The sequence below is a fragment of the Artemia sp. Qi Xiang Cuo genome, chromosome 17 (assembly GCF_049724085.1).
Source record: "Artemia sp. Qi Xiang Cuo chromosome 17, ASM4972408v1, whole genome shotgun sequence".
Lineage (NCBI taxonomy): Eukaryota > Metazoa > Arthropoda > Branchiopoda > Anostraca > Artemiidae > Artemia > Artemia sp. Qi Xiang Cuo.
In genome coordinates, this window is record NC_142810.1 from 4,891,964 (window position 1) to 4,915,389 (window position 23,426).

The 23,426-nt window shown below is 35.9% G+C and overlaps 1 protein-coding gene across 1 annotated transcript in view; it reads right to left on the reverse strand.

Moving 5' to 3' along the window:
* sea (mitochondrial citrate transporter scheggia) overlaps positions 1-23,426 on the reverse strand; it is a 103,352-nt gene that overhangs the window by 16,654 nt on the left and 63,272 nt on the right. Inside the window, exons 3-4 of the mRNA XM_089103707.1 lie at positions 22,863-23,086; positions 1,203-1,423 (exon numbers count right to left, since the gene is read on the reverse strand). Of these exons, the coding sequence (XP_088959833.1) occupies positions 1,203-1,423; positions 22,863-23,086 (445 nt within the window). The remainder of the gene's footprint in view (positions 1-1,202; positions 1,424-22,862; positions 23,087-23,426) is intronic.

Genomic DNA, 23,426 nt, shown 5'->3' on the forward strand with positions numbered 1-23,426 from the left:
TTTTCTACCATTATTAAGATTTGTTTAGTTAAGTTTGTTCGTTTTTCTATGTTTTTTTTATACCATTATTAAGATTTGTCTAGTTCATTTTGTTTATTTTCTACTTTTTTTTTCTACCGTTATTAAGATTTGTTTAGTTCATTTTGTTTGTTTTTCTACGTTTTTTTGTACCATTATTAAGATTTGTTCAGTTCAGTTTGTTCGATTTTCTACGTTTTTTTCTACCGTTATTAATATTTGTTTAGTTCATTTTGTTCGTTTTTCTACTTTTTTTCCTACCATTATTAAGATTTGTTTATTTCAGTTTGTTCGTTTTTCTAAGTTTTTTTTCTACCATTATTAAGATTTGTTTAATTCATTTTGTTTGTTTTTATACGTTTTTTCTACCATTATTAAGATTTGTTTAGTTCAGTTTGTTCGTTTTTCTACGTTTTTTTCTACCATTATATAAGGTTTGTCTAGTTCATTTTGTTTGTTTTTCTAAGTTTTTTTACACCATTATTAAGATTTGTTTAGTTTAGTTTGTTCGTTTTTCTACGTTTTTTTTTCTACCATTATTAAGATTTGTTTAATTCATTTTGTTTGTTTTTCTACGTTTTTTTCTACCATTATTACGATTTGTTTGGTTCAGTTTGTTCGTTTTTCTACGTTTTTTTCTACAACTATTAAGATTTGTTTTGTTCATTTTGTTTCGTTTTTCTACGTTTTTTCTACCATTATTAAGATTTGTTAATTCATTTTGTTTGTTTTTCTACGTTTTTCTACCATTACTAAGATTTGTTTAATTCAGTTTGTTTGTTTTTCTACGTTTTTTTTCTACCATTATTAAGATTTGTTTAGTTCATTTTGCTTGTTTTTCTACGTTTTTTTTCTACCATTACTAAGATTTGTTTAGTTCAGTTTGTTTGTTTTTCTACGTTTTTTCTACCATTATTAAGATTTGTTTAATTCAGTTTGTTCGTTTTTCTACGTTTTTTTTATTCCCGTTGACAAAGGCTTCCGGACGTGAAGCATAAATATTGGGACTTTTATTTTTATTAGCGAAAAGTTTTTTTGTCACTTTTCACTGTCTTATTTGAAATGTTATATCCGTTTTTCTATGATTTTAATTTGTTCATTTGTACGTGGAACGGTAGTTTGGTATAAGAAATTAAAAATTATTTCAGTAAAACACTATTCAAATATGACAAGGCAATACTAACCTGCATTCTTGTCTTAACAACATCAATCGGAGTATTGCCAAAGACAGATGCTGCACCAGCCATCGCACCAAAAGCTCCTACCACTAGCTTGGGAACATCTTTTTTCGGATCTCCTTTCCTATACCAATCCTTACATGTTTCCATGACATAGAACCGGATAGCTTGATTCGAACCTTGCTTCATTATTGTGGCAGTAACACCTTGATATAAGCCACCAATACCTAACATCAAAATTTAAATAAGCAACACAGGATTCAAGAAAAATCCGTAATTGAAAGGCACTTAATACAATAACAATAACGATTAAGCTGTCTTAGCCGAGTGGTTATTGCGCTAGCCTTCAGACCGTTCGTGTCCGAGAGGACAGGGTTCGAGTCCTGGTGTCACCGGTTATTTGGTTTAAACGGGTTCAGTGGCGTGACTGTAAGCTCAGCCAGAGTCGACCCAGCACTGTGTACCTGGAGTAAACTGGGGAAATAAAAAGGGAGGGTGTGCAAAACAAGGGATAACTAGCCCCCAGGCCTCTATTGCACTTCCTGGCTGAAGGGCAATGAAACGGAGATCAGAACAGCCGGTAGGGGTTGCAAAGAGCCAATGCCGTATTCTTTATCTTTTTCTGTATGTAATACAACAGGAGCATTAAAAATGTGTTTTTTTTGTTCTCTCTTGAATATTTTGATGGGGGAAGGGATATTTTTAATCACGACGCAAAAAAAGTATTTTTTAAACTCAAGGGGATAGGGATTTAGTTTCGTCTCTTTTTTCTCCCTTTACCTCTTGCAAGTATTTGGGGGAGAGGGCAGTGACATCAATTCACGAAAATGTAGTTCTGGGGGGATCAAGGGGGATTTGATTTTTCAATTTTTTAACTGATAATACAAAAAAGCTATTTTCCAAAATTCCGGGGGGGAGGGGAATTTTGTTTTTTCGATTTTTTACATCATAATACAAAAAAAAATATTTTCCAAAATCTAGGCCGGCATTCCACTCCTTAAGTGGAAGCCCTGCAAGTGGGACAAACTACGTTTTTAAATACAAACTCCAAACCCCAAAGTGATTTTGGGATTTATCCCAAAACCACTACAATTTATAGTATAGTACTGACCATAAAATAAAAAGAGGCTCTAAAACAACAAATTGAATAGCTAGGTTTATGTTCCCGTGCAAGTTTTAGTATTTATTTTTCGGCATTCCTACGGTTCTATGGCACAACCGTACAACTCTTACGGCACACCTATGGTTCAAACGCAAGGCAAAACTCTAATATCATTCGATTTTTGATGCAGTTTTATGTGTCCACCGAATAAAGCTTTTGAATATTTTTTTAGATTGAAAAATACACACAAAATACGCAAAATAGGAAAACTTTCCTACAGATGAACCAAGTTCAGGAGTATATATATATATATATATATATATATATATATATATATATATATATATATATATATATATATATATATATATATATATATATATCAAGGGGGATTTGATTTTTCAATTTTTTAACTGATAATACAAAAAAGCTATTTTCCAAAATTCCGGGGGGGAGGGGAATTTTGTTTTTTCGATTTTTTACATCATAATACAAAAAAATATTTTCCAAAATCTAGGCCGGCATTCCACTCCTTAAGTGGAAGCCCTGCAAGTGGGACAAACTACGTTTTTAAATACAAACTCCAAACCCCAAAGTGATTTTGGGATTTATCCCAAAACCACTACAATTTATAGTATAGTACTGACCATAAAATAAAAAGAGGCTCTAAAACAACAAATTGAATAGCTAGGTTTATGTTCCCCGTGCAAGTTTTAGTATTTATTTTTCGGCATTCCTACGGTTCTATGGCACAACCGTACAACTCTTACGGCACACCTATGGTTCAAACGCAAGGCAAAACTCTAATATCATTCGATTTTTGATGCAGTTTTATGTGTCCACCGAATAAAGCTTTTGAATATTTTTTTAGATTGAAAAATACACACAACATACGCAAAATAGGAAAACTTTCCTACAGATGAACCACAGTTCAGGTATATATATATATATATATATATATATATATATATATATATATATATATATATATATATATATATATATATATATATATATATATATATATATATATATATATATATATATATATATATATATATATATATATATATATATATATATATATATATATATATATATATATATATATATATATATATATATATATATATATATATATATATATATATATATATATATATATATATATATATATATATATATATATATATATATATATATATATATATATAGTATATATATAAATATATATATATATATATATATATATATATATATATATATATATATATATATATATATATATATATATATATATATATATAAAATAATCTCAAATTCCGTTACCCAAATCCGTTTTTTAAGTCTTCAGGCCTGCCTTGCCTTTTTCAAATGTAATTTGAATGCAACAAAAAGATTATTATTTGAAAATGTTCTCCCCAGACAAAGATCATAGCTCCTGAACCTGAAGGCATAACATTGCAAATACTAAAATTTGGTACAAAAGCATGTGTGTGGCTTTTTGTTCACTCAGAAAGCTATTGCACTAGATAGTTGTAGGTTTCAGGATTGGAGCTACCACCTCAGTTTCACCCTCTTTTCCTACTTTTAGGTTAGGAATATTGTTTGATATATAGCTATAGGCTTATGGCAAAAATTTGCCATACAAAACATGTTTTTGTATTTGCCATACATGCCAAATTTGGCATGTATTTGCCAAATTTGCCATACATGTTACAAAAATTTTACTCCTGACGAAAACTTATCTAAAAGATGCGACAGTCTCCTTAATAGTGGCTAGTCCGCATATGATGCTAAATTTTGATTACTAGTACTAACAACTCACTACAGCATAAAGCACCTGAGTCCAACACAGCTGCACACGATCCTCCTCCACCCCAATCTATTCATAGCCCCGCCCCCTTCCGTATAGTTGCAATTTCCTTTAAATCCTTTCTCATTTACCTTGTGAACACGAAAATTTTTGTGGCTGAGAACTTAACAAAGAAAAAAAGAGAATTGTTGAATGCTGCAAGGGAAAAATACGGCAATGAGTTCGTGTGGTCAAACCAAGGTCGGATCTACGTCCCTCCGGAGAATGCAACTTCTGCTCGTAGACTTTGGTCTCTGAATGACATATTCGATCGTGATTGAGTGTCCTGTTTTTTTTTGTTTTTTTTTTTGTATTTAAATTTTGAGTCTTTCTATGTGTTTATCTATTCTTATTATTATTCAATTATTACTATTTCCTTTCTTTACAATTTATGTATGGGTTTGATCCATAATGAAGAAAAAAAGATCTTGGCTTTTTATTTTACTTTCTTATTATGGTTAGTTTACTCCCAATACATCGGTTAGAGTTGCTTTAAAAAAATTCGTTCTTAGTTGATGATATTTTATCAAATCGGATAGGTCTCCATTTGTAAGATCAAGTTGATGAATGCCCCAAGCCACTCCGTCTTAGCCGCTACGTTCGTTTTGAAGAGTTTGGTCAAATTAAAAAAGAGTTGTATAGTTTGTGTGTTGCTCAATAGAACTGCCACATAACGTCGGCTTTTGAAGAAATTGTTCCGTTTTTAAGTAATATTGATAGTGTGATTGATGTTTTGGGAATTTGTGAATCATTCTTGAGTTTGTATAGTCTTCTCTCTTCCTACGCTTTTCCAGGTTACCAACTGATATCGAAGTCGCGGCATTCAATGGGGCATGGAGGACATGCATTTTTGTTGAGAGAGGGATTGAATTTGGAGGAAAGGGAGGGCCTTTATTTCTGGAATGAAGGAAAGATTGAAATTTTTTCTATTGAGATTGAAATAAAAAATGGTAAAAATTGAATTGTTTGCCTGGTTTATAGACCCCTTGGTGCTCATCCGGAGGAATTTTTTTAGGAGTTTGATATGTTTTTAAGCAGGGCCCAGTCTAATTGATCAAAGTGTGTTATTCTGGGTGATTTTACTTTTGATTTATTGAATTTAAATAGTGTTAATTTAGAATTTTTAAATCTTGCATTATCTCATGATTTGTACCCAGTGAATCTGATTCCTTCCCGTATCACTGCTCAGTCGGCAACATTAATTGATGACATATTTGTTTCTTCAAATCTATTGAGGCGAGCATTCTGTGATGTTCTCCTTCAACCTGCTTCTGACCACCTCCCGATTGTTTGTATGATAAATAGTATTAAAAATTCGACTAAACACCTAAGTAAGAGAATTTATAGAGATATAAGAAATAATAACTTGAGAAAGCTGAAAGAGCAAGTTAGTACTATAGCATGGGATGAAGTTAGCGAAGAGCAGAATGCAACTACAGTATTCGACAGGTTTATGAATATTCTCTTATCGGTATATGAGGTGTCTTGTCCTCTGAGGAAAATGAGGAAAAAGAAAAATGAGCCAAGAAAGCCATGGGTGACCACAGAATTGCTTGAAATGATGGAAATGCGAAACTAGCTTTTAGAAAAACATTTACAGAGCCCTGAAAATGCGAGTTTATTTGAAGAATTTAAGCGAGTCAGAAACAAAGTTAACCGTAAGCGTCGCAGTGAGAAAAAAGCATATTATGCTTCTGCTTTTGATGGTAAAAGTGGTGATGCAAAAGGAACCTGGCGACTAATAAATGAGGTTTTAAAAGGGAAGACTAATGATAATGATGGAGTAAAGAGTCTGATGGTGAATGGAAGTGAAATTACTGATAAACAGGAAATGGCTGATGAATTCGGAAAATATTTCACGAGCATAGGCGCGAGTATTAAAGAAGACGTAGCTAAAAAGTCTAGAAGACATCTGGTGAAGTCCTTTATTGATAATCAAGGCGAAGGGCGCATTTTTTCGTTCGCGACGTGCACAGCAAAGGAGATCGAGAGCACAGTGAAAGGACTGAAGTCCAACTCGGCTGGAATAGATCGACTGAATCTTAGAGCTATAAATGCTATCCTAGTTTATATATTACCTTGTCTAACTGATTTAATAAATCTATCACTCCAGACTGGCGAATTCCCTAGTGGTCTTAAACTTGCAAAGGTAATACCATTGTATAAAGGGGGGAAGAAACAAGAACTATCGAATTGGCGACCGATTTCGTTATTGCCTAATTTTTCTAAAAATCTATGAAAAGATAATTCACAGGAGACTTTATGAATATTTGGATAAACTAGGAATATTGTGTGACAGCCAATTCGGATTCCTCAGTAAACATTCTACTAGCCATGCTGTTCACCATCTTCTGGATGTAATCAATGGAGCTCTAGAAAAAGGTCTTATTCCTTTAACAATCTTTGTTGACTTCAAAAAAGCCTTCAACACTGTAGATTTTGAGTTGCTGCTGTGTCACCTATCTAGTCTGGGGATAAAAGATGTTTGCTTGGATTGGTTTAAATCATACTTGTATGGAAGGTCAACTAAAGTAATGATAGATGACATCGTTAGCGGAGTCTATCCTGTAAAATGTGGAGTTCCTCAGGGCTCACTCCTTGGTCCATTACTCTTCCTCGTATACATAGATACTCTGAGGTTTTACATGCCTGAAGCAACTGTTACAGCATTTGCAGATGATACTGCTTGATACTGCTTTGACGATTTTTACAAGGTCACTGAAAGAACTGGGGGATAAAGCAAACTGAACGCTGAAAAAACTTTTGGGGTTTACCTCCTTTAGTTACCTTGCTGTTAATACTTCTAAGACAAATTATATGATTTTTAGTAGGGTAGGAAAAATTGTAAATAGTGCTTCCGTAGTATTTGAAAATTTTTCGCTTTCACGGGTTTTTGAAAAAAAATATTTAGGATTTTATGTTGATAATAATTTTAGTTGGAAGAAACACATAAATTTGATTTCTTCTAAACTTGCACGAGGTCTTGGAGTGATGCGGCATTTGAAACACGTGTTACCCTTAACTGTTTTAAGAAATATATATCATATTGTTTTTCATCCTTTTATTGTTTATTGTTGCTGTATTTATGCATCTAATTTTACTTCAAATATTAAAAGACTGCAGATTCTTCAGAATAAGGCACTTCGAGTACTGGGTGAGTTTGTTCAGTATGAGCACACGCGTGAATGTTTTATCAGTTTTAGAATTTTAAATATTCATCAGATCAGAGACCATCAGGCGGGAGTGTTTACTTACCAGGTGCTTAATAGATTATCTCCAGAATGTTTTAGAGATTTTTTTAAGTTTAATTCTGATTATCATCATCATAGGACTAGAGGTTGTGGAAGCTTAGTCTCAGAAGTAAGGAGTACGAGTCGATCTAGTTTTGCAATTAGAAATTATGCAGTTAATTTGTGGAATGGTTTCCAGGTGAGCATTAGGGAGTCAAGAAAACCAGTTTCAGTTTAAAATTAGATTAAAAAAGTTTTTGTTGGGTGGGAATTTATTTTATTTATTTTTATTTTTATTTTTTATTTTAATTTATTTTTTTTAAATGTTAAATTGTAATTAAGATGTAAAAAAAAAATTTAAAAAAAAATTTAAATTGAGTTAATTTGTATTGAATGGTATGAAAAGAGTAGAAAGAGTGAATGAGTTTTGGTTTATGATAAAAGATTGTGTGACGCTGCTCAAGTCACAATAGTGGCTTAATAGAACGTCATACGTTCTTACCATTTCTACGTTTGTTGATAATATTATTCAAAAAAAGTGTTGTAAGCGCCAGTTAAGTATGATGTATTATTAGTTGAAAATAAAAGTCAAGTCAAGTCAAAAAAAGTCATGTCCTCTTTCCACTTCATTCAGGGACGACCTGCTTTCCGCTTGGCACGAAAATGATGGCCAAAAAACAAAATCTCTGGCAATCGTTCGTCCACAAGAGTTGGCCTAGAACATAGCCTTTCTTTCATTATAGTTAGTGGCGTAATTTCGTCGAAATCATGAGAGGGGGCAAAGTTGGAGCTGATTTTCCCAAGTAAATTTAAAAATTAATAATTAGCCGTATACACCATAAAGGCAAAGGTATACTAAAGAAAATTTGATCTGTTTCTGTGGGTACTTGAATTAGGTAGGCCTATCTTAGTTTGCACAAGATTTTCAAAGACGCTAAATTTCAGCTGGGGCAAGAGGGTTAAACTGTGATTTGAACGGCAGGAGCAGTTGCCCTCTTACTTACTTAACTTTACTTAAAGCTCTTGCTCGGCAGCGTCGCCAGCGTAGAGGGAACCAGTCGTCAGCGCCGTCAGTCTTCTCCAGAGTGGTCGGTTCAGGGCGAGGGTTGTCACTTCAGCCGGGTTGATGTTTCTGGAGGCGAGCCGATCACGGATGACGTCCGCCCATCTGGTGCGTGGTCTTCCCCTAGGACGCCTCCAGCCGTTTGCAGCTGGGTCGAAATCGAAGATGAGTCGGGCGGGTGTTTCGGCAGGCAGACGGAGCAGATGACCATACCAACGCAGCGAGCGAGACTCAAGCTGCTCGGACAGGGGTGGGAGTTTGAAGGACCTGAGGATTTCCGAATTTCGTACCCTGTCAGGCTATTGGGAGCGTTCGATTTTTCGGAGGTATTTCGTCTGGATGACGTCTACCTTCAGCGTTTGTGTCTGAGTCAGCGACCAAGTCTCGGCAGAATAGAGCATAACACTGGCAACCGAAGCAGAATATATTCGTGCTTTGGTGAGACGGCTGATTTGGGGTTTATGGAAGACTGTTTTGAGAAGGCGACCGAAGACAGAATTTACTTTTGCCACTCTTGCTGATATTTCGGTATCTAGGCTTCCGTTTGAGCAGACAATTGAACCAAGGTAGGTAAACTGCTTGACTACTTCTACAGTCTGGCCACAAATTTCCAGAGATGACAGGGGGTTGGACGGTGTTTTCTCATCGGGCATTATCTTGGTCTTCGACCAATTTATTTTCAGACCGAATTTCTCAGCTGCAGAGGCCAGTGTTTCCAGTGTAGTTTTGAGGTCACTAATGTTTTCGCATATTAGCGCTACGTCGTCGGCAAAGTCGACGTCTGAAAGAACTCTTCCAGCAAAGCCTGTGCCAAACGGCTGCACCTGCTGTGTTTTATTCAGGACATGGTCTATTACACAGTTAAAGAGCTCAGGTGCAGCGGCACATCCTTGCCGGACACCATTTTTAATTTTGAAATATCCAGAAAGCCGTCCATTTACGATCACCACACTTTCAGTGTTATGATACAGCTCTTTGAGGAGATGGACGATGTTCGTGGGTACGCCAGAAGACTGGAGGATTAGCCATAGTGACTGCCTATCGACAGTGTCAAAGACAGATCGAAAATCGACAAAGGTAATGTATGCCTTCCTCTTATATTCAAGAGTTTTCTCTACTAGCTGTCTAATCGTATGGATTTGCTCGGTGGTGGACCTGCCTGGCATGAAGCCAGTTTGCTGGGGGCGACGCAGGGCATGGAGGTATCTTGTTGCCCGTTTGAGAAGCAGCATAGCGAAGAGCTTTCCAGGAACTGAGAGTAAAGTTATGCCACGATAATTGATACATTCTGCTTTGCTCCCCTTCCTCTTGTAGATTGGCACAAGTCCTCTTGTAGTTCTTCCAGTCTGAGGGGATTTTTTCAGAGTAAGGAGGGCAGTTGCCCTCCTTACCCCATAATACATTTTACCCCTAGAAAGTAGGATCGAATCATATTTCCCCTACAGTCTGTTCTTTGAAAACGGTGAGTCAATTTCCAGAAAAGTGTGATTGTTCCTTTGGATTTAATTTCTATTTCTAATATTTGCCATGACTATTTGTAGAGTATGTTGCCTTCGAATTTTTTGGGATATTCCCAACTAATTCCCGTAACCGTAATTAACTGATAAGTCATATATCAGATTTTTCATGTGATTAAATAAAAATAACACTATCAGTTGAAGAAAATTTTTTCAACTGATAGTAGAGAATTAATTTAGAGAACCAAGTGATTAAATAAAAATAAAACTATCAGTTGAAAAAAGTTTTTTCAACTGATAATAGAGAATTAATTTAGAGAACCAAGTGATTAAATAAAAATAAAACTATCAGTTTAAAAAAGTTTTTTCAACTGATAATAGAGAATTAATTTAGAGAACCAAGTGATTAAATAAAAATAAAACTATCAGTTGAAAAAAGTTTTTTCAACTGATAATAGAGAATTAATTTAGAGAACCAAGTGATTAAATAAAAATAAAACTATCATTTGAAAAAATTTTTTTCAACTGATAGTAGAGAATCAATTTCTGACCGTTTCTCAAATTCTGCTAGGGAATCTCCCTTCTATCCCCCGTGTAAGTTTCAACTGAAAAATCCTCAACGGAAACTTTCCTCCCTACAGAAATTTTTTCCCGTGGAAATCCCCCCCCATAAAAATTCCGCATGTTTCCCATTAAGAGATACGGTATGTAGACAATGGGCAAACTGCATAAATTACAGCCCTTTCTTCAGGATCTCTGGGGGGGGCATGTCATTCCCAGAGGCATAGTTATTGAGACTTTCAATTATCCTGAACCAGAGGCATTCCTAGAGACATAGTTATTGAGCCTTTCATCTATCCTGAACCAAACGGCTATCTCAAAATTTTGATCGGATGTCATTGGGAGAAAAAGGGGCGTCGGAGAGGGGGGGGGGCTAGTTACCCTCCAATCTTTTTTTCACTCAAATTGGCCACAGGAGCTTTTAATTTCCGTTCAAAGGAGCCCTCTCCCAATATTCTAGGACACCTAGTTAGATATGATCACCCTTGGGAGAAAAAAAAACAACAAAACAAAAATAACAAATAAACACACATCCGTGATTTTTTTTTTCAGGCAAAAATACAAAATTCTTAATTTCTGTATATAGAAACTTCAAACCTCTACAAGAAGGTTCTCTGATATTTTGAACCTGACGGTGTGATTTTTTTAAAGACCGTTTGACTTTTTGGGTGTGTTCCCCACTCTTTCGAAAATCAGGCAAATTTTCTCAGACTCGTAACTTTTCATGAGTAAAATTACACTTATTGAATTTTATATATTTGGAATCAGCATAAAAATCAAATTCTTATGGTGTATTAATTACTATAATAATTCCTTTTCTTACAGTTTTGGTTACTATTGGACCAAGTTCCTTCTTATTCGTTACCTTCTAAGTCGTTACCACGAATTGTTTAAAATTCGTTAAATATCGAGAGAGTGCTTCAGCGTTCGTCATACCAAGCCATTAATCTGGAGCTCAATTCCAGCTAAAATCTGTGAGCATTCTGATAAACAATTATTTCCTAGGTTGCTCAAAAATTATGTGAAAGTTAAATCTGTTGGGAAATAGTTCTGATTCTTTTGGTTTTAGTTTCATAAGTTAGTTGAGGTGGTATTTATCTTCATGTGTGCTCAATTTGCAGCGCTTAAGTACGCCACTAGGCAAAGAGCATGGGTAACTCACAAGAGTGGAAACAGGGGTTAGCATCGGGGGGAAAACCATCAACGCCATCTAACGTTTTGCAGCAATAAGCATTTTCCGAGGTTTGAAATCGTTTTTCTGAAACGGGGGCGTAATTTGCTATAGGGTTGAGGGCAACTTCCCCTTCCATACCTCATTTTGCCACCTCTCCAGACCTTAGCCCCCCCCCCCCCCGTTAAAATTTAGTTTCTGCAAAACACTTGTCAAAACTAAAATAAGTCTGCATAATTCAAGCATACACAGAAACAGGTCAGTTTTCTTTAGTATATATTTGCCCTTATGGTATTATATAGCTCATTTTTCCTTTTTCACTGTCATTTTCACTTAATTTGGGAAAGTTGGCTCCAGCTTTGCCTCCCTCCCCCCCCCCAGGATTTTGAAGAAATTACGCCATTCAGTAAGGAACTGAGATTAAACACTTACTACTACACTAATTTTACCAACTACACAAATTACATAAATTATTCTTATTATGACACTTAAAAAAACAAGTGTCGCCAACCACTAGATGGCGTTGAGGGTAATTTTTGCCGGCACTGGCGCTAGTTTCCACTTTAGTAAGTTGAACATACTCTTTGCCACTGGGCCATACATTTTTTCGAAAATGTATAGATGTTTCTGTTTGAACAAAAATGTTTGAATCTAATTTAATTAAACGAATACTTAACACTGTCCTTAGACAATTTCCCCAGAAACAAATTATTGACTTGAATAAATGCCAAATACTTTTTGGTTCTCATTAATAGTCATGAAGGAATGTAGGTAGTAATTGGTTCTCCAGGAAGTAATTGAAAAAGCCACAGTTAGTAACAAATGTTGATGATTAAGATCAATGTACATAAAATAGAAGTGCAGCAGTAGCCAATTTAAGGCTTTTGTAAAAAAAAATACCAAGAAAGTCAAACTTAGAATTTTTTTTGTCCATTGAATCCATCTTAGATCTATTCATACCTGAAAAATATACTTTTCTAAGATTTATCTTTCGGTTTTGTCAAAAATTATAAAACTCTTAGGCGGCATCACATTTTCGTCAGTGTTGCCACGTCGAACTGTTAGAATAAAATGCAAAATTATTTAGTTAAATTTGGCATTCCTTTCAGCTCGTTAAATTTAAATATTAACAATCCGTTGCTTTACAAAGACAACTACATTTACAAAGAAAAGCTGCACTCTCTTCAGCTGCTTGGTGCAATGTTTTTAGCTTATTTTGTTAAATTTTTACCAGTCTCTCTTTTTAATTTCGCACCTGCTCAGGGTTGCCACCCCGTGGGGAAAAATCACTAGATTTTATTGATTTCTTGGTTGATTTAGTGATTTTCTTCGCTAATTTAGTGATTTTTGTTTATTTAGGCAATTATAAAAATCACTAGAAATAGTAATAATTCTGCAGGTTGACGCCTCTTTTACTCAAATTGATTCAGTGTTTACCAAAAATTGTTTTTCGAACTCCTTCATTGATCAACTCAACCTTTTTTTGGGCAGTAGCCAGAGTAGACATAATTAATTAGAAATAATTAGAAATAAATTAGAAATAGGGCTTGATTAGAAACAATAAAGCTCAGTTGTCACCTTAGACTCATATTCATTAAAACAAAGAATGTGACATCTTAGGGTAGCTTGCAGATATAATTTCTGTGCTTTTGATAACTTCCTATAAAAAAGAAGAAAGATTTGTCTTTCACAGATCTTTATCCACTGGTCAAATTTACAGAGGCTTATTTACCTCGAAGCAGTTTAATTGGGAAAATTGACCCAAATCGGGATAAGAAGTGTTTCAAAACTGTGCGTACACCCTTCCTGAAAATGACTGGGACAGTCTTAGACTGGGTTTCTGATATGGATCCGAACTTTCGGTAGCTTTCAGCTAGGGTCCTATCCACCTTCGAACCAAATTCGTAACCCCCCCCCCCCAAAAAAAAGAGGTCTCTTAGATTTACCATTTGGTGATTTTGACTGCCTTCCTTTGAATACAGCCTTGAACACTCCCCCCCCCTCTTACCAATGTGAATTATAACAAAATTAAACTATTTTCCACGTATGACAATTATTGTGAATAAAATTTTCTCAGTAACCACAGTAAACCCAGTAACCACACCCCCTGGATACGGCCATGCTTGAGGATTAATATAAACATACATTCGATTATATATAAATAGATAATTTATGTCCATTTTAAGTTTTATCGTCGTTACTTACTTTGACTTATTTTAACATTACGAAGCTGATGGTGACCCTTAGAAAAATTTCGTCAGAAATACTTCATCAATCTATTTATTGCTAAGAAAGTCCAAGAGAACCGTCAAGCTTGGCACAGTTGACATAGTCGCTATTTCCCGACAGATTAATGACACAAGCCCTACACTTGCATAATACAAATCAAACCATGTACAGAAACTTACTTCATGGCGGGAGGGAAGGAGGGAATTCATAGAATAGGATAAACCTTTAAGATAATGGTAAATTTTGGAAGCGGGACACTTAAAATACCAAGGACAACAAAATAAAAAATTTTGTCACTTGGGCAATTTCAGGTGTATTCATACCTAAAAACCGAGATTTTGTAATATTTTTCTTTGGGTTGTTTTAAAATCATGGAAATATTGGGAAGTCCAACCTTTTCGTCACTGTTGCCACGTCGAACCGTGAAAATAAAAATAAACAGAACTAATTAGTTAACTCTGACAACGCTTTCCGTCCATTCGAATATTGGGAATTCGTTGATTCCCAAAGACAACTATACCTTCAAAGGAAAGCTATATACCTTCTTTAGTTGTTATACCTTCTTAACTCCATCCTCCCCCCCCCCCCATTAAAAAACGTATGTTGACACACGTCTTTTTTCACTGAGCACGGCAGATTCGTCGCTTGCGTAATAATTTATGTCCTGAAAATATGATTCAAGGAAACTTAGACCTTGTTCTACATGTTAATTCATTTTCAGTCTTACACCTCATCCCACTGGCAAACACGATATTTTCCAGGTGGTGGAATTCATCTGGAAAATATCGTCAGAAATTTTTGATTATTTTCTATTTATTATAAATTTATTTATTACTAATGAATATCCGAGTGAAGTTTTAAATTTGGCACTACTGACATTGTTTCTATTCCGCTGAGAGACTAATGACAGAAGCCCAAAATTTGCATAGCAACACTCAAGCCCACACGCATGGATATTTTTGGGGTGACGGGGAGGGGATGAATTTGCAAAGATAGCTAAGTATAGACTAATATACTTGTAAATTACAGAATTTTAACAAAATCATCAATAGTTCTTCTGGCCGAGCACCGATAATACCCCCCCCCCCTTTAGCATTCATGGACTTGTAAAGTAGATAAAAAAAAATGCCTTATATGATGTTATTGGTTACAGCAATCGTTGGGCAGTGGCGTAATTTTGTCAAATTCTCGGAGGGGGAAGGGGTGGTAAAGCTGGAGCCAATATTCCCAAATCAAGTGAAAATGACAGTGAAAATGGGCCATATTTTGCCATAAGGGCAAAGACATACAAAAAAATGACCTATTTCTCTGGATGCTTGAATTATGCAGGCTTATCTTAGTTTAGACAAGATTTTTGGGCAGAAACTAAGTTTCAGCTCGGGGGCAAACTGAGGTCTGGAGGGGGAAGTTGCCCCGCCTGCCCCATAGCAAATTACGCTCCTGTAGTTGGTTTGAACTTAATATATTGCAATGCATTATTCTTGTATCTACTATTTATTTGTGTTTGAACATTTAAATATTTTATTTCAAAACGACTAACCACTAGCTCAAATGACCGAATTTGCATTAAATAAATATAAGATTAAAATAAATAAATACAAAAATTACAAATAACGCAGTCAATAGCCACATAAAATAGTGTCATACTGTACACTCCGTCATTCTAGTACTAAGAATGAATAATGCAACTACACAAATACATTGCCTGTAACACAAACTACTTCTACTAATAAATCAGTGTAGCACTAAACCGCCTGAAGCTGACATAATTATACACGCTCCTCATAGCAGGCACCAATTTATTCAAAGCTTTCCTCTTTACGCCTCCCAAGAAGTTACAATTTCCTTTCAAATCCTTTCTTGTAACCTCTTCCCAATCTATTTCGGGAGTCCCGGGACGACCAGGTTTTCGTTTCGCCACAGACGGTTCGCCGTTTAGCCCTAGAAGGTTGGCCAAGAAGAACCATATTTGGCTATCTGCCATCCTTCTCCCGTAGAACGTGCCCCAGAAAACTCAACCTTTTTCTCATTGTAGCCCTAGAAACTACTACTACTACTACCACTAACAATTCAGAGCAGCACAGAGCCGCCTGAGCAACATAGCTACACACGCTCCTCCTCCATCCCAATCTATTCAAGGCCTCCCTCTTTACACCCTCCCAGGAAGCTCCCATTCTCCTTAAATATTTCTTTATGACATCCTCCTACCCCAACCACTGACGACCTGCTTTTCGTTTAGCCCTAGACAGATGGCTAAAAAGAACCATCTTTGGCAATATGTCAGCCTTCATCCGCAAAACGTGCCCTAGAATTCTCAACCTTTCTCTCACTGTCGAACTAGAAAGTGGGATAGAATACAAAAATTCGCACAGCTAAATATTTAAAATACGGTCAGTCAAACGGGTACAAGCGGGAACTATTTTTAGAAAATTCCTTTGGAAAATACTGATCAAATCTTACTTAGTCTTCCGAAGCTCCCATGTTTCAAAACCATGCTTGACCACTTTCATTATCGTAGTTTCCAATATTCTAAAATTACTTCGCAGACTTATCTTACTGTATTGCTTTTATATCTTTACTGCCTCTGCTACTACAACTGCTACTAACGACTCACCGCAGCACTAAACCGCCTGAAGCCAACACAGCTACTTGCGCTCCTCTTAAATCCTAATTCATTCAATGCCTTCCTCTTTACGCCCTCCCAGGAAGTTTCCATTTCCCTTAAATCTGTCTTCACATCCTCCCACCCCAATCACGGACGGCCTACTTTCCGTTTAGTCCACTTTCCGTCTACTGCCATTGCCATCCGTACTAATAATACTACCCGGGTGTGTGCAGCAACCCTCTTGATCAATCTTCTCGTTACCCAACATCACCTCTTCAATTATTCCTGGTCTTAACGATTCAGTATTCTTAATATTAATTTTCAAACCTATTCGTGCAACTTGAACTTACGAAACCTCCAAGAGTTCATTCATTTTGCTAACATTTTACCTAGGACATTTAAATCATCTGCATAACCTAAGAGCTTTTCACTCCCATTGGATTCCATGCTTTCCCATACCCAAGAGGAGAATTAAATAACAACTAAATAAGTAAACGAGTAATTAAACTATCAAACAATTGGAACTCATATCTGGGACCAGAAAGGAGCCGTAAATCATGTTTGACTGGGGTAAATGGTTTTCATGGTTGTGAACTAACAAATAAGTTACTGAAGATGATGAACAATATCATAGGCAGCGCAATAGCGCTGCCTAAGTAAAGAACGATGTTGGCACAATGTATTATTTATTTATTTTTTATTTTTCCATACCTGGGCACTTCGTATCGAAGGAGTTGTCGTAGAAACTTCGAAAAGGCTCATTCGATTGGAATTTAGAGTGGCTAGTGTCCTTTTTAATAGTCGAAAGTGACTGGACGGCAACTAGCCCCCCCCCCTACGCCCAGCATTCCCCCAAACACGTCCAATCAAAATTTTGAGGTAGCCATTTTGTTCAGCGTAGTTGATTTTCAAATAGAAAATATGTTTTTGAGGAGGACACTCCCTAACAACCTTCGGGGCAAGGGTTTTAAGTTATGCCCTGAGGGCATATAAGAACGAAGTTGGCACAATGTATTATTTATTATTTTTTTCCTTTAGAGCAGGGCACTTCGTATCGAAGAAGTTATCGTAGAAACTTCGAAAAGGGCTTATTCAATTGGAAATTGAAGTGGCCCGTGCCCTTTTTAATAGTCAAAAGTGATTAGAAGGCAACTAACACCCCTTCCACGCCCACCATTTCCCGAAACACATAAAATCAAAATTTTGAGATAGCAATTTTGTTCAGCATATTTTATTTCCAGATAGAAATTATGTTTTTGAGGAGGACACTCCCCCAAGCCTTCAGGGCATGGGTTGTAAACTATGCCCTGGGTGCATATAAGGTTTTTTATAGAAGGCATTGTCATAGAAACTTCAAAAAAGGCTAATTCGATTGGAAACTGAAAGGAGTGCCCTTTCAATAGTCGAAAGTGATTGGAGGGCAACTCACCCCTCGCTCACGCCCCCCTGTTCCTCAAACACAGCAACTCAAAATTTTGAGTAGATCTGTTTTTCCAAGGAGTTTTTTGTTATGGAGATGAGGTTTTTGAGCATGACAACCCCCTCAAAGCCCTCAGGGCAAGGGTTGTAAGTTATACCCTGGGGGCATATAAGGTTTTTATAGAACGCGTCGTCGTAGAAACCTAAAAAGGGGCCCATTCGATTAGAAATTGAAATCGCTAGTGCCCTTTTTAATAGTCAAAAGAAATTGGAAGGCAACTAACACTAAATCTTGAGATAGCCATTTTGTTCCACGCAGTTCAAAGTTCAGAAAAAAATACCTTTGAGCTGGGCACTCCCCCAACAGTCTTCATGGAAAGGTTTATAAGTTATGCCTTGGGGGATATAAGGTTTTTATTGGAATCCTTGTCCTAGAAACTTGAAAAAGGGCTCATTTGATTGGAAATTCAATGGGCTAGTGCGGTTTTTAATAGTCGACAATGATTTGAGGGCAACTAACCCCCCTCTCACGCCCACCTTTTCCCCAAACACATCCAATAATTTTTAGATAGCCATTTTATTCAACGTAGTTGAAAGTTTTGGAAATTAGGTCTTTAAGGATGACAACCCATCCCCCCAACAACCCTCAGGGCAAGGGTTGTAAGTTATACCCTGGGAGCATGTAAGGTTTTTATAGAAAGCGATGTTGTAAAAACATCAAACAGGGCTCATTCAATTGAAAATTGATAGGGCTAGTGCCCTTTTAATAGTCGAAAGTGATTGAAGAGCAACTAAGCCCCCTCTCTTGCCCACCGTTTCCCCAAACACATTCAATCAAAATTTTTAGATATCCATTTTGTTCAACGTAGTCGAAAGTTCTGGAAATTAGGTCTATTAGGAAGATAACCTCCTTAAAGTCCCCACTGCACGGGTTGCAAGTTATGCTCTGTGAGTATGTGAGGCTTATATAGAACTTGGTTGAAAAAATTTCAAAAAGGAATCAGTTGATTCGAAATTGAAATTGCCCTTTTTTATAGTCGAAAGTGAGTGGAGAATAATTGACCTCCCTCCCACGCCCACCATTTCCCCAAGCACATCCAATCAAAATTTTCAGATAACTATTTTGTTCAACGTAGTAGAAAGTTCTGGAAATTAGGTCTTTGGGAATGACACCCCCCACAGGCCACAGGGCAAAGGTTGTAATTTGTGCCCTGGGGGCATATAAGATTTTTATTGAAAATGTTGTCGCAGAAACTTCAAAAGGGCTCATTTGATTGGAAATAAAGGCTAGTGCCATTGTTAGTAGTTGTAAGTGATTGGAGAGCGACTACCGCCCCTCTCACGCCCACCATTTCCCCAAACACATCCAATCAAATTTTTTAGATAGCCATTTTGTTTAAAGTAGTTGAAAGTTCTGGAAATTAGGTCTTAGAGGATGAAAACCACCCTAACCACCCTAAGGGTAAGGGTTGTAATTTATGCCCTGGGGGCATATAAGGTGTTCATAGAAAGCGTTGTCGTTTCAAAAAGGGATCATTCGATTGGAAATCGAAAGGCATAGTGCCCTTTCTAATAGTCGAAAGTGATTTGAAGGTTTGACATTTTTATAGTAAAGATCGATGTAGGTATAATGTCTTATTTTTGTTGTTGTTATTGTTTAGACCAAGGCATTTCGTATCGAGGGAGTTGTCGTGGGAACTACGAAAAGGGCTCATTCAATTGAAAATGGAAAGGGCTGATACCCTTTTTAATAGTCAAAAGTGATTGGAGGGCAACTAATCCCCCTCCCACGCCCACCCTCCCTTTGCCCATTATGTTTGAAAACCAAATGTTGCCTTAAGATTAAATCAAAATGCACTGTTAATGCTAATTCCCAATAGAGCATCTCAGCAGTATCCCAAGAACGACTGAGGGTATTATGTTCAGACTTTCGGGACAACTTCTGCTCTTAAAATTTAACCAAAATAGCGTAAATGTATCCAAGCTATCAAAGAAAGTAAGCAGATTTTTTTGCAAATGGTATCTATCAAGTTTTCCATTTCAGGCCAACTAGAGGAGGTATGAAATTGAAAAAAATACAAATGAATGTCCATTGCCAGTTAAATATTCATATACTGTGATCTAGTGATCAAAATGTTAGTATTATATGATTTATTAAAGTTATACAAGTAAAAACATTAGATTTTTTTCAGCAAAGTAGAAGTTTGGTTCGTGCTTTGGGATGACATAGGGTTTTTGAGCCCAACTTATGTTAATTTCTGCTCGTTTTGAGGCTTCTGTTTTGACGCCACTAGCGGAATGGAGTTGCAAAGGTGTTGTCACCTTCCTGTGCAGCTCCAATTGCTCTGTTCGTCCCCCTTTGGACATAACTCTAATGCACGTACAGGAAAGTTGGCTTCTGGTGTCACCACTTAGGTATGTTTTCATAATTTGCAGTTAGGAAGCTAAATCTGATTTTATTCATCATTTTTTCTCTCTCGATACCTTATTCTGTTTCATATTCCAAGTTCAAACCTCTCATCTAGGTCGAAAAACAGAAAATATAGCTTATGACGTCATCGATTATAACAATTAGGTGATATCTCCTTTGACACACAAAATGTTTGTTGTGCCCCTCCCCTATATTCGTCTTCAGAACCAATACTGTCCCTGACAAATTCCTCAAACCTTCTTTAGCTCGTTGAAGCCTGTGATGTAGGAATTTTGTTGGCAGGGTCCCTGACAAATTAACCTTGCAAAATGCCCTCACACGCTCAGATTTTGGCGTGCAAATAATTATTCTGTTTTATATTCTTAAGCATAATAAACTACTAATATTACTACTACTCATGCATTTAATTCCTTCTTTAGGTTTTTGAATTTGAGCTAATATTCTAAACTTCTGCGTTTCTAAATAAAGCAGGAAAACAAATCATTAATACTGGTGTGGCGAGGCTCTAGCGTTACACTGGAGCTTTACCATGGTGTGTTAAGGCTCTGATAAGAAAAAAAAGAATTTATGAAGGATAAAAACCGTCTATTCCTGATAAAAATTTTCACAACACAACTGACAGTTTTTCGATCTAAAGTTTATTAATCCCATTTACCACAATTGGCGCTCAGGTCAGCTATTTTCATATTAGAATTACGAAATAGCGATGGTGCTTTCACGCTAAGCCATGAAACCTTATTATTAACGTAGTAACGTAGCAACGTTTACAGAGCAAATTTTGTCCGTAATGTAGGGAGTGCCAAGTAGACTCTGCATAGAATTTTACGTTATGTGAGTTTATGTCCAAAGGTTCGAGTCCTGGTCAATTATTATACTCGTCCTAGCCAAGTGGTTTGCGCTCCCAATTTGAAATCCGGAGGTCAGGGGTATGAGTCCTGGTGTCATTGGCTATTTGGTTTGGAAAGGGGGGTAATGGCGTGACTCTGTAAGCTCAGCCAGAGTCGACCCAGCTCTAAAATGGGTGTCTAAAGAAAACTAGGGCTAAAAAAGGGGAAGCGTCGGATGATTTGCCTCTTTTATGTTACGTTACAGAGAAATCAATAATAACATATTATTGTTAATAATATGTTATTACAATCAATAAAATGTTATTTCAAAATGAGCAATTAATATATTTAAAAAAATTTTAATATAATAAAAAAAATAAAAAATAAAATTCATAATAAAAATTTTATTATTAATATATTAAAAAAAACGTTTTCTAGTAAACGTTTCACGCTTCATCAGAGTTTGAGTTGGCTCCATTCCAATTTTTTTATTTTTCAATAGTCTGCTTATGGTGATTGTGATGATTTTAGAGGATGATTCTGATCATTTTTGTATTTTTAGGTTAGCAGATTGGGTAAAGACTTATTTAAGAGTTAAAAGCTATTCTTAATATAAAGCTACTCACTTAACATACTTATTTACGTAGGTTAGTTTCTTTAAGTTTCTAATGCTCTGCTTTTCAGTTGTAAAAACGGTGACTAAGGAGCTCAAGTCTCATTCAGCTCAGACTTTGTTTAGATTAACACCGTTCAACTTCACATATACAACTTAACTCGAATATTGTCAATAATAAAAACAACCAGGGCGAATTGGTGCGGATTTAATTGAATTTCGTTTAGCTAAATCGAGATAAGGCGAATGTGATTGAACTGAATAAAAAAGGAGTTGAGTGTGGGTTCAGCTGCACCAGAGTCAAGTTGAGCTGCACCATTTCGACGTAATACTTTAAATTAGATTTTTTTTTTCAGAGACCACACTGCATTTATATGACGAAAAAATAATCGTCCAAATGGGGATAAATCCATTTATTAGACAGTCATCATCAGCAAAAATACTAATGCATTAAAATTAAAACTCACATATTCATACAAAACAAAATAGTAACTTACGGTTCATTCACTAGATTTGTCTGAGAGAGATTTTGCCACCTTCATTAGAAATTCAACTTAAATTCAGGCAATATTAAAGAAGAAAATTTACAACTCAAGACTTCGGATGAACCCAGTTAAAGAACTCCCTCAGACAAATCTAGTGAATGAACCGAAAGTTATTATTTTGTTCTATATAATATGTTAGTTTTAATTTTAATGCTGATAAATAAAAGTTCTAATAGGGATAAAATCCTTTTAATAGACAGTGATAAATTTCAAAAAATACTGGATACTTCGGTCATATGTGCAGTGACCGTTACTACTGATGGTATTACTACTGATGACGGTCACTGCATATGTGACCAAATTTATGACTGTCTATTAAAAGGATATTATCCCTTTTTGAACTTTTATTTATCGTCATGGAAAGGAAGTGTGGTCTTCGAAATTATCTAAACTTTAATGCTTAAATATTTCTGCTGATGACGATTGCTGTATGTGCGGTCAAAATATCCAGACTTTTGTATCTATTTTCAATGTCTAATAAATGGGCTTATCCCCATCTGAACGTTTATTTTCTGAATGATCTGTCCAAGAGAGAAACAAATAAAGTAAAAAAATTACCTTGTTGTTTGACAATCATGCCTAAACCATGGAAGAGTCCTCTATACTGTGGTTTACCACTTCTCTGGTCATTAATAAACTTCACCTTCACTGTTTCCATTGGTGTAACTGCCAAAATAGCTTCTGCAACACCAGCACCCAGGCCACAGAGTAACCTGCTGCCAGGGCTAAGGTTTCCATTAGCATCGACAAACCTCTTCTTCAATTCTTCAAACATACCAAACCTTGATAAGCAAGATACAAACTTTAAAACAAAAGGAGTTTTAAAGCACAAAATTGACCCAGTTCCTTCCCTCTCTCCCTCCCAAAAAAATTGCAGCTTAAAATATACCAATTTTTACAACGAAATAGTAAAAATTCTAAATCAAATAGTGACCAATTTTTACGATTTTTGTTGTTAAAAACTTTATCACACTCCCTGAAGATACTGTCTAGGAAAGGGAAAATTCCTTGAGCTTTATACTCATTATACATTCAGAAAATCATCAAGATTTCCTTCAATTCCATCAGGTTTCCGTCAAGAAAACATCAGATCATCAAAGAAAATGATCAGAAACCATCAAG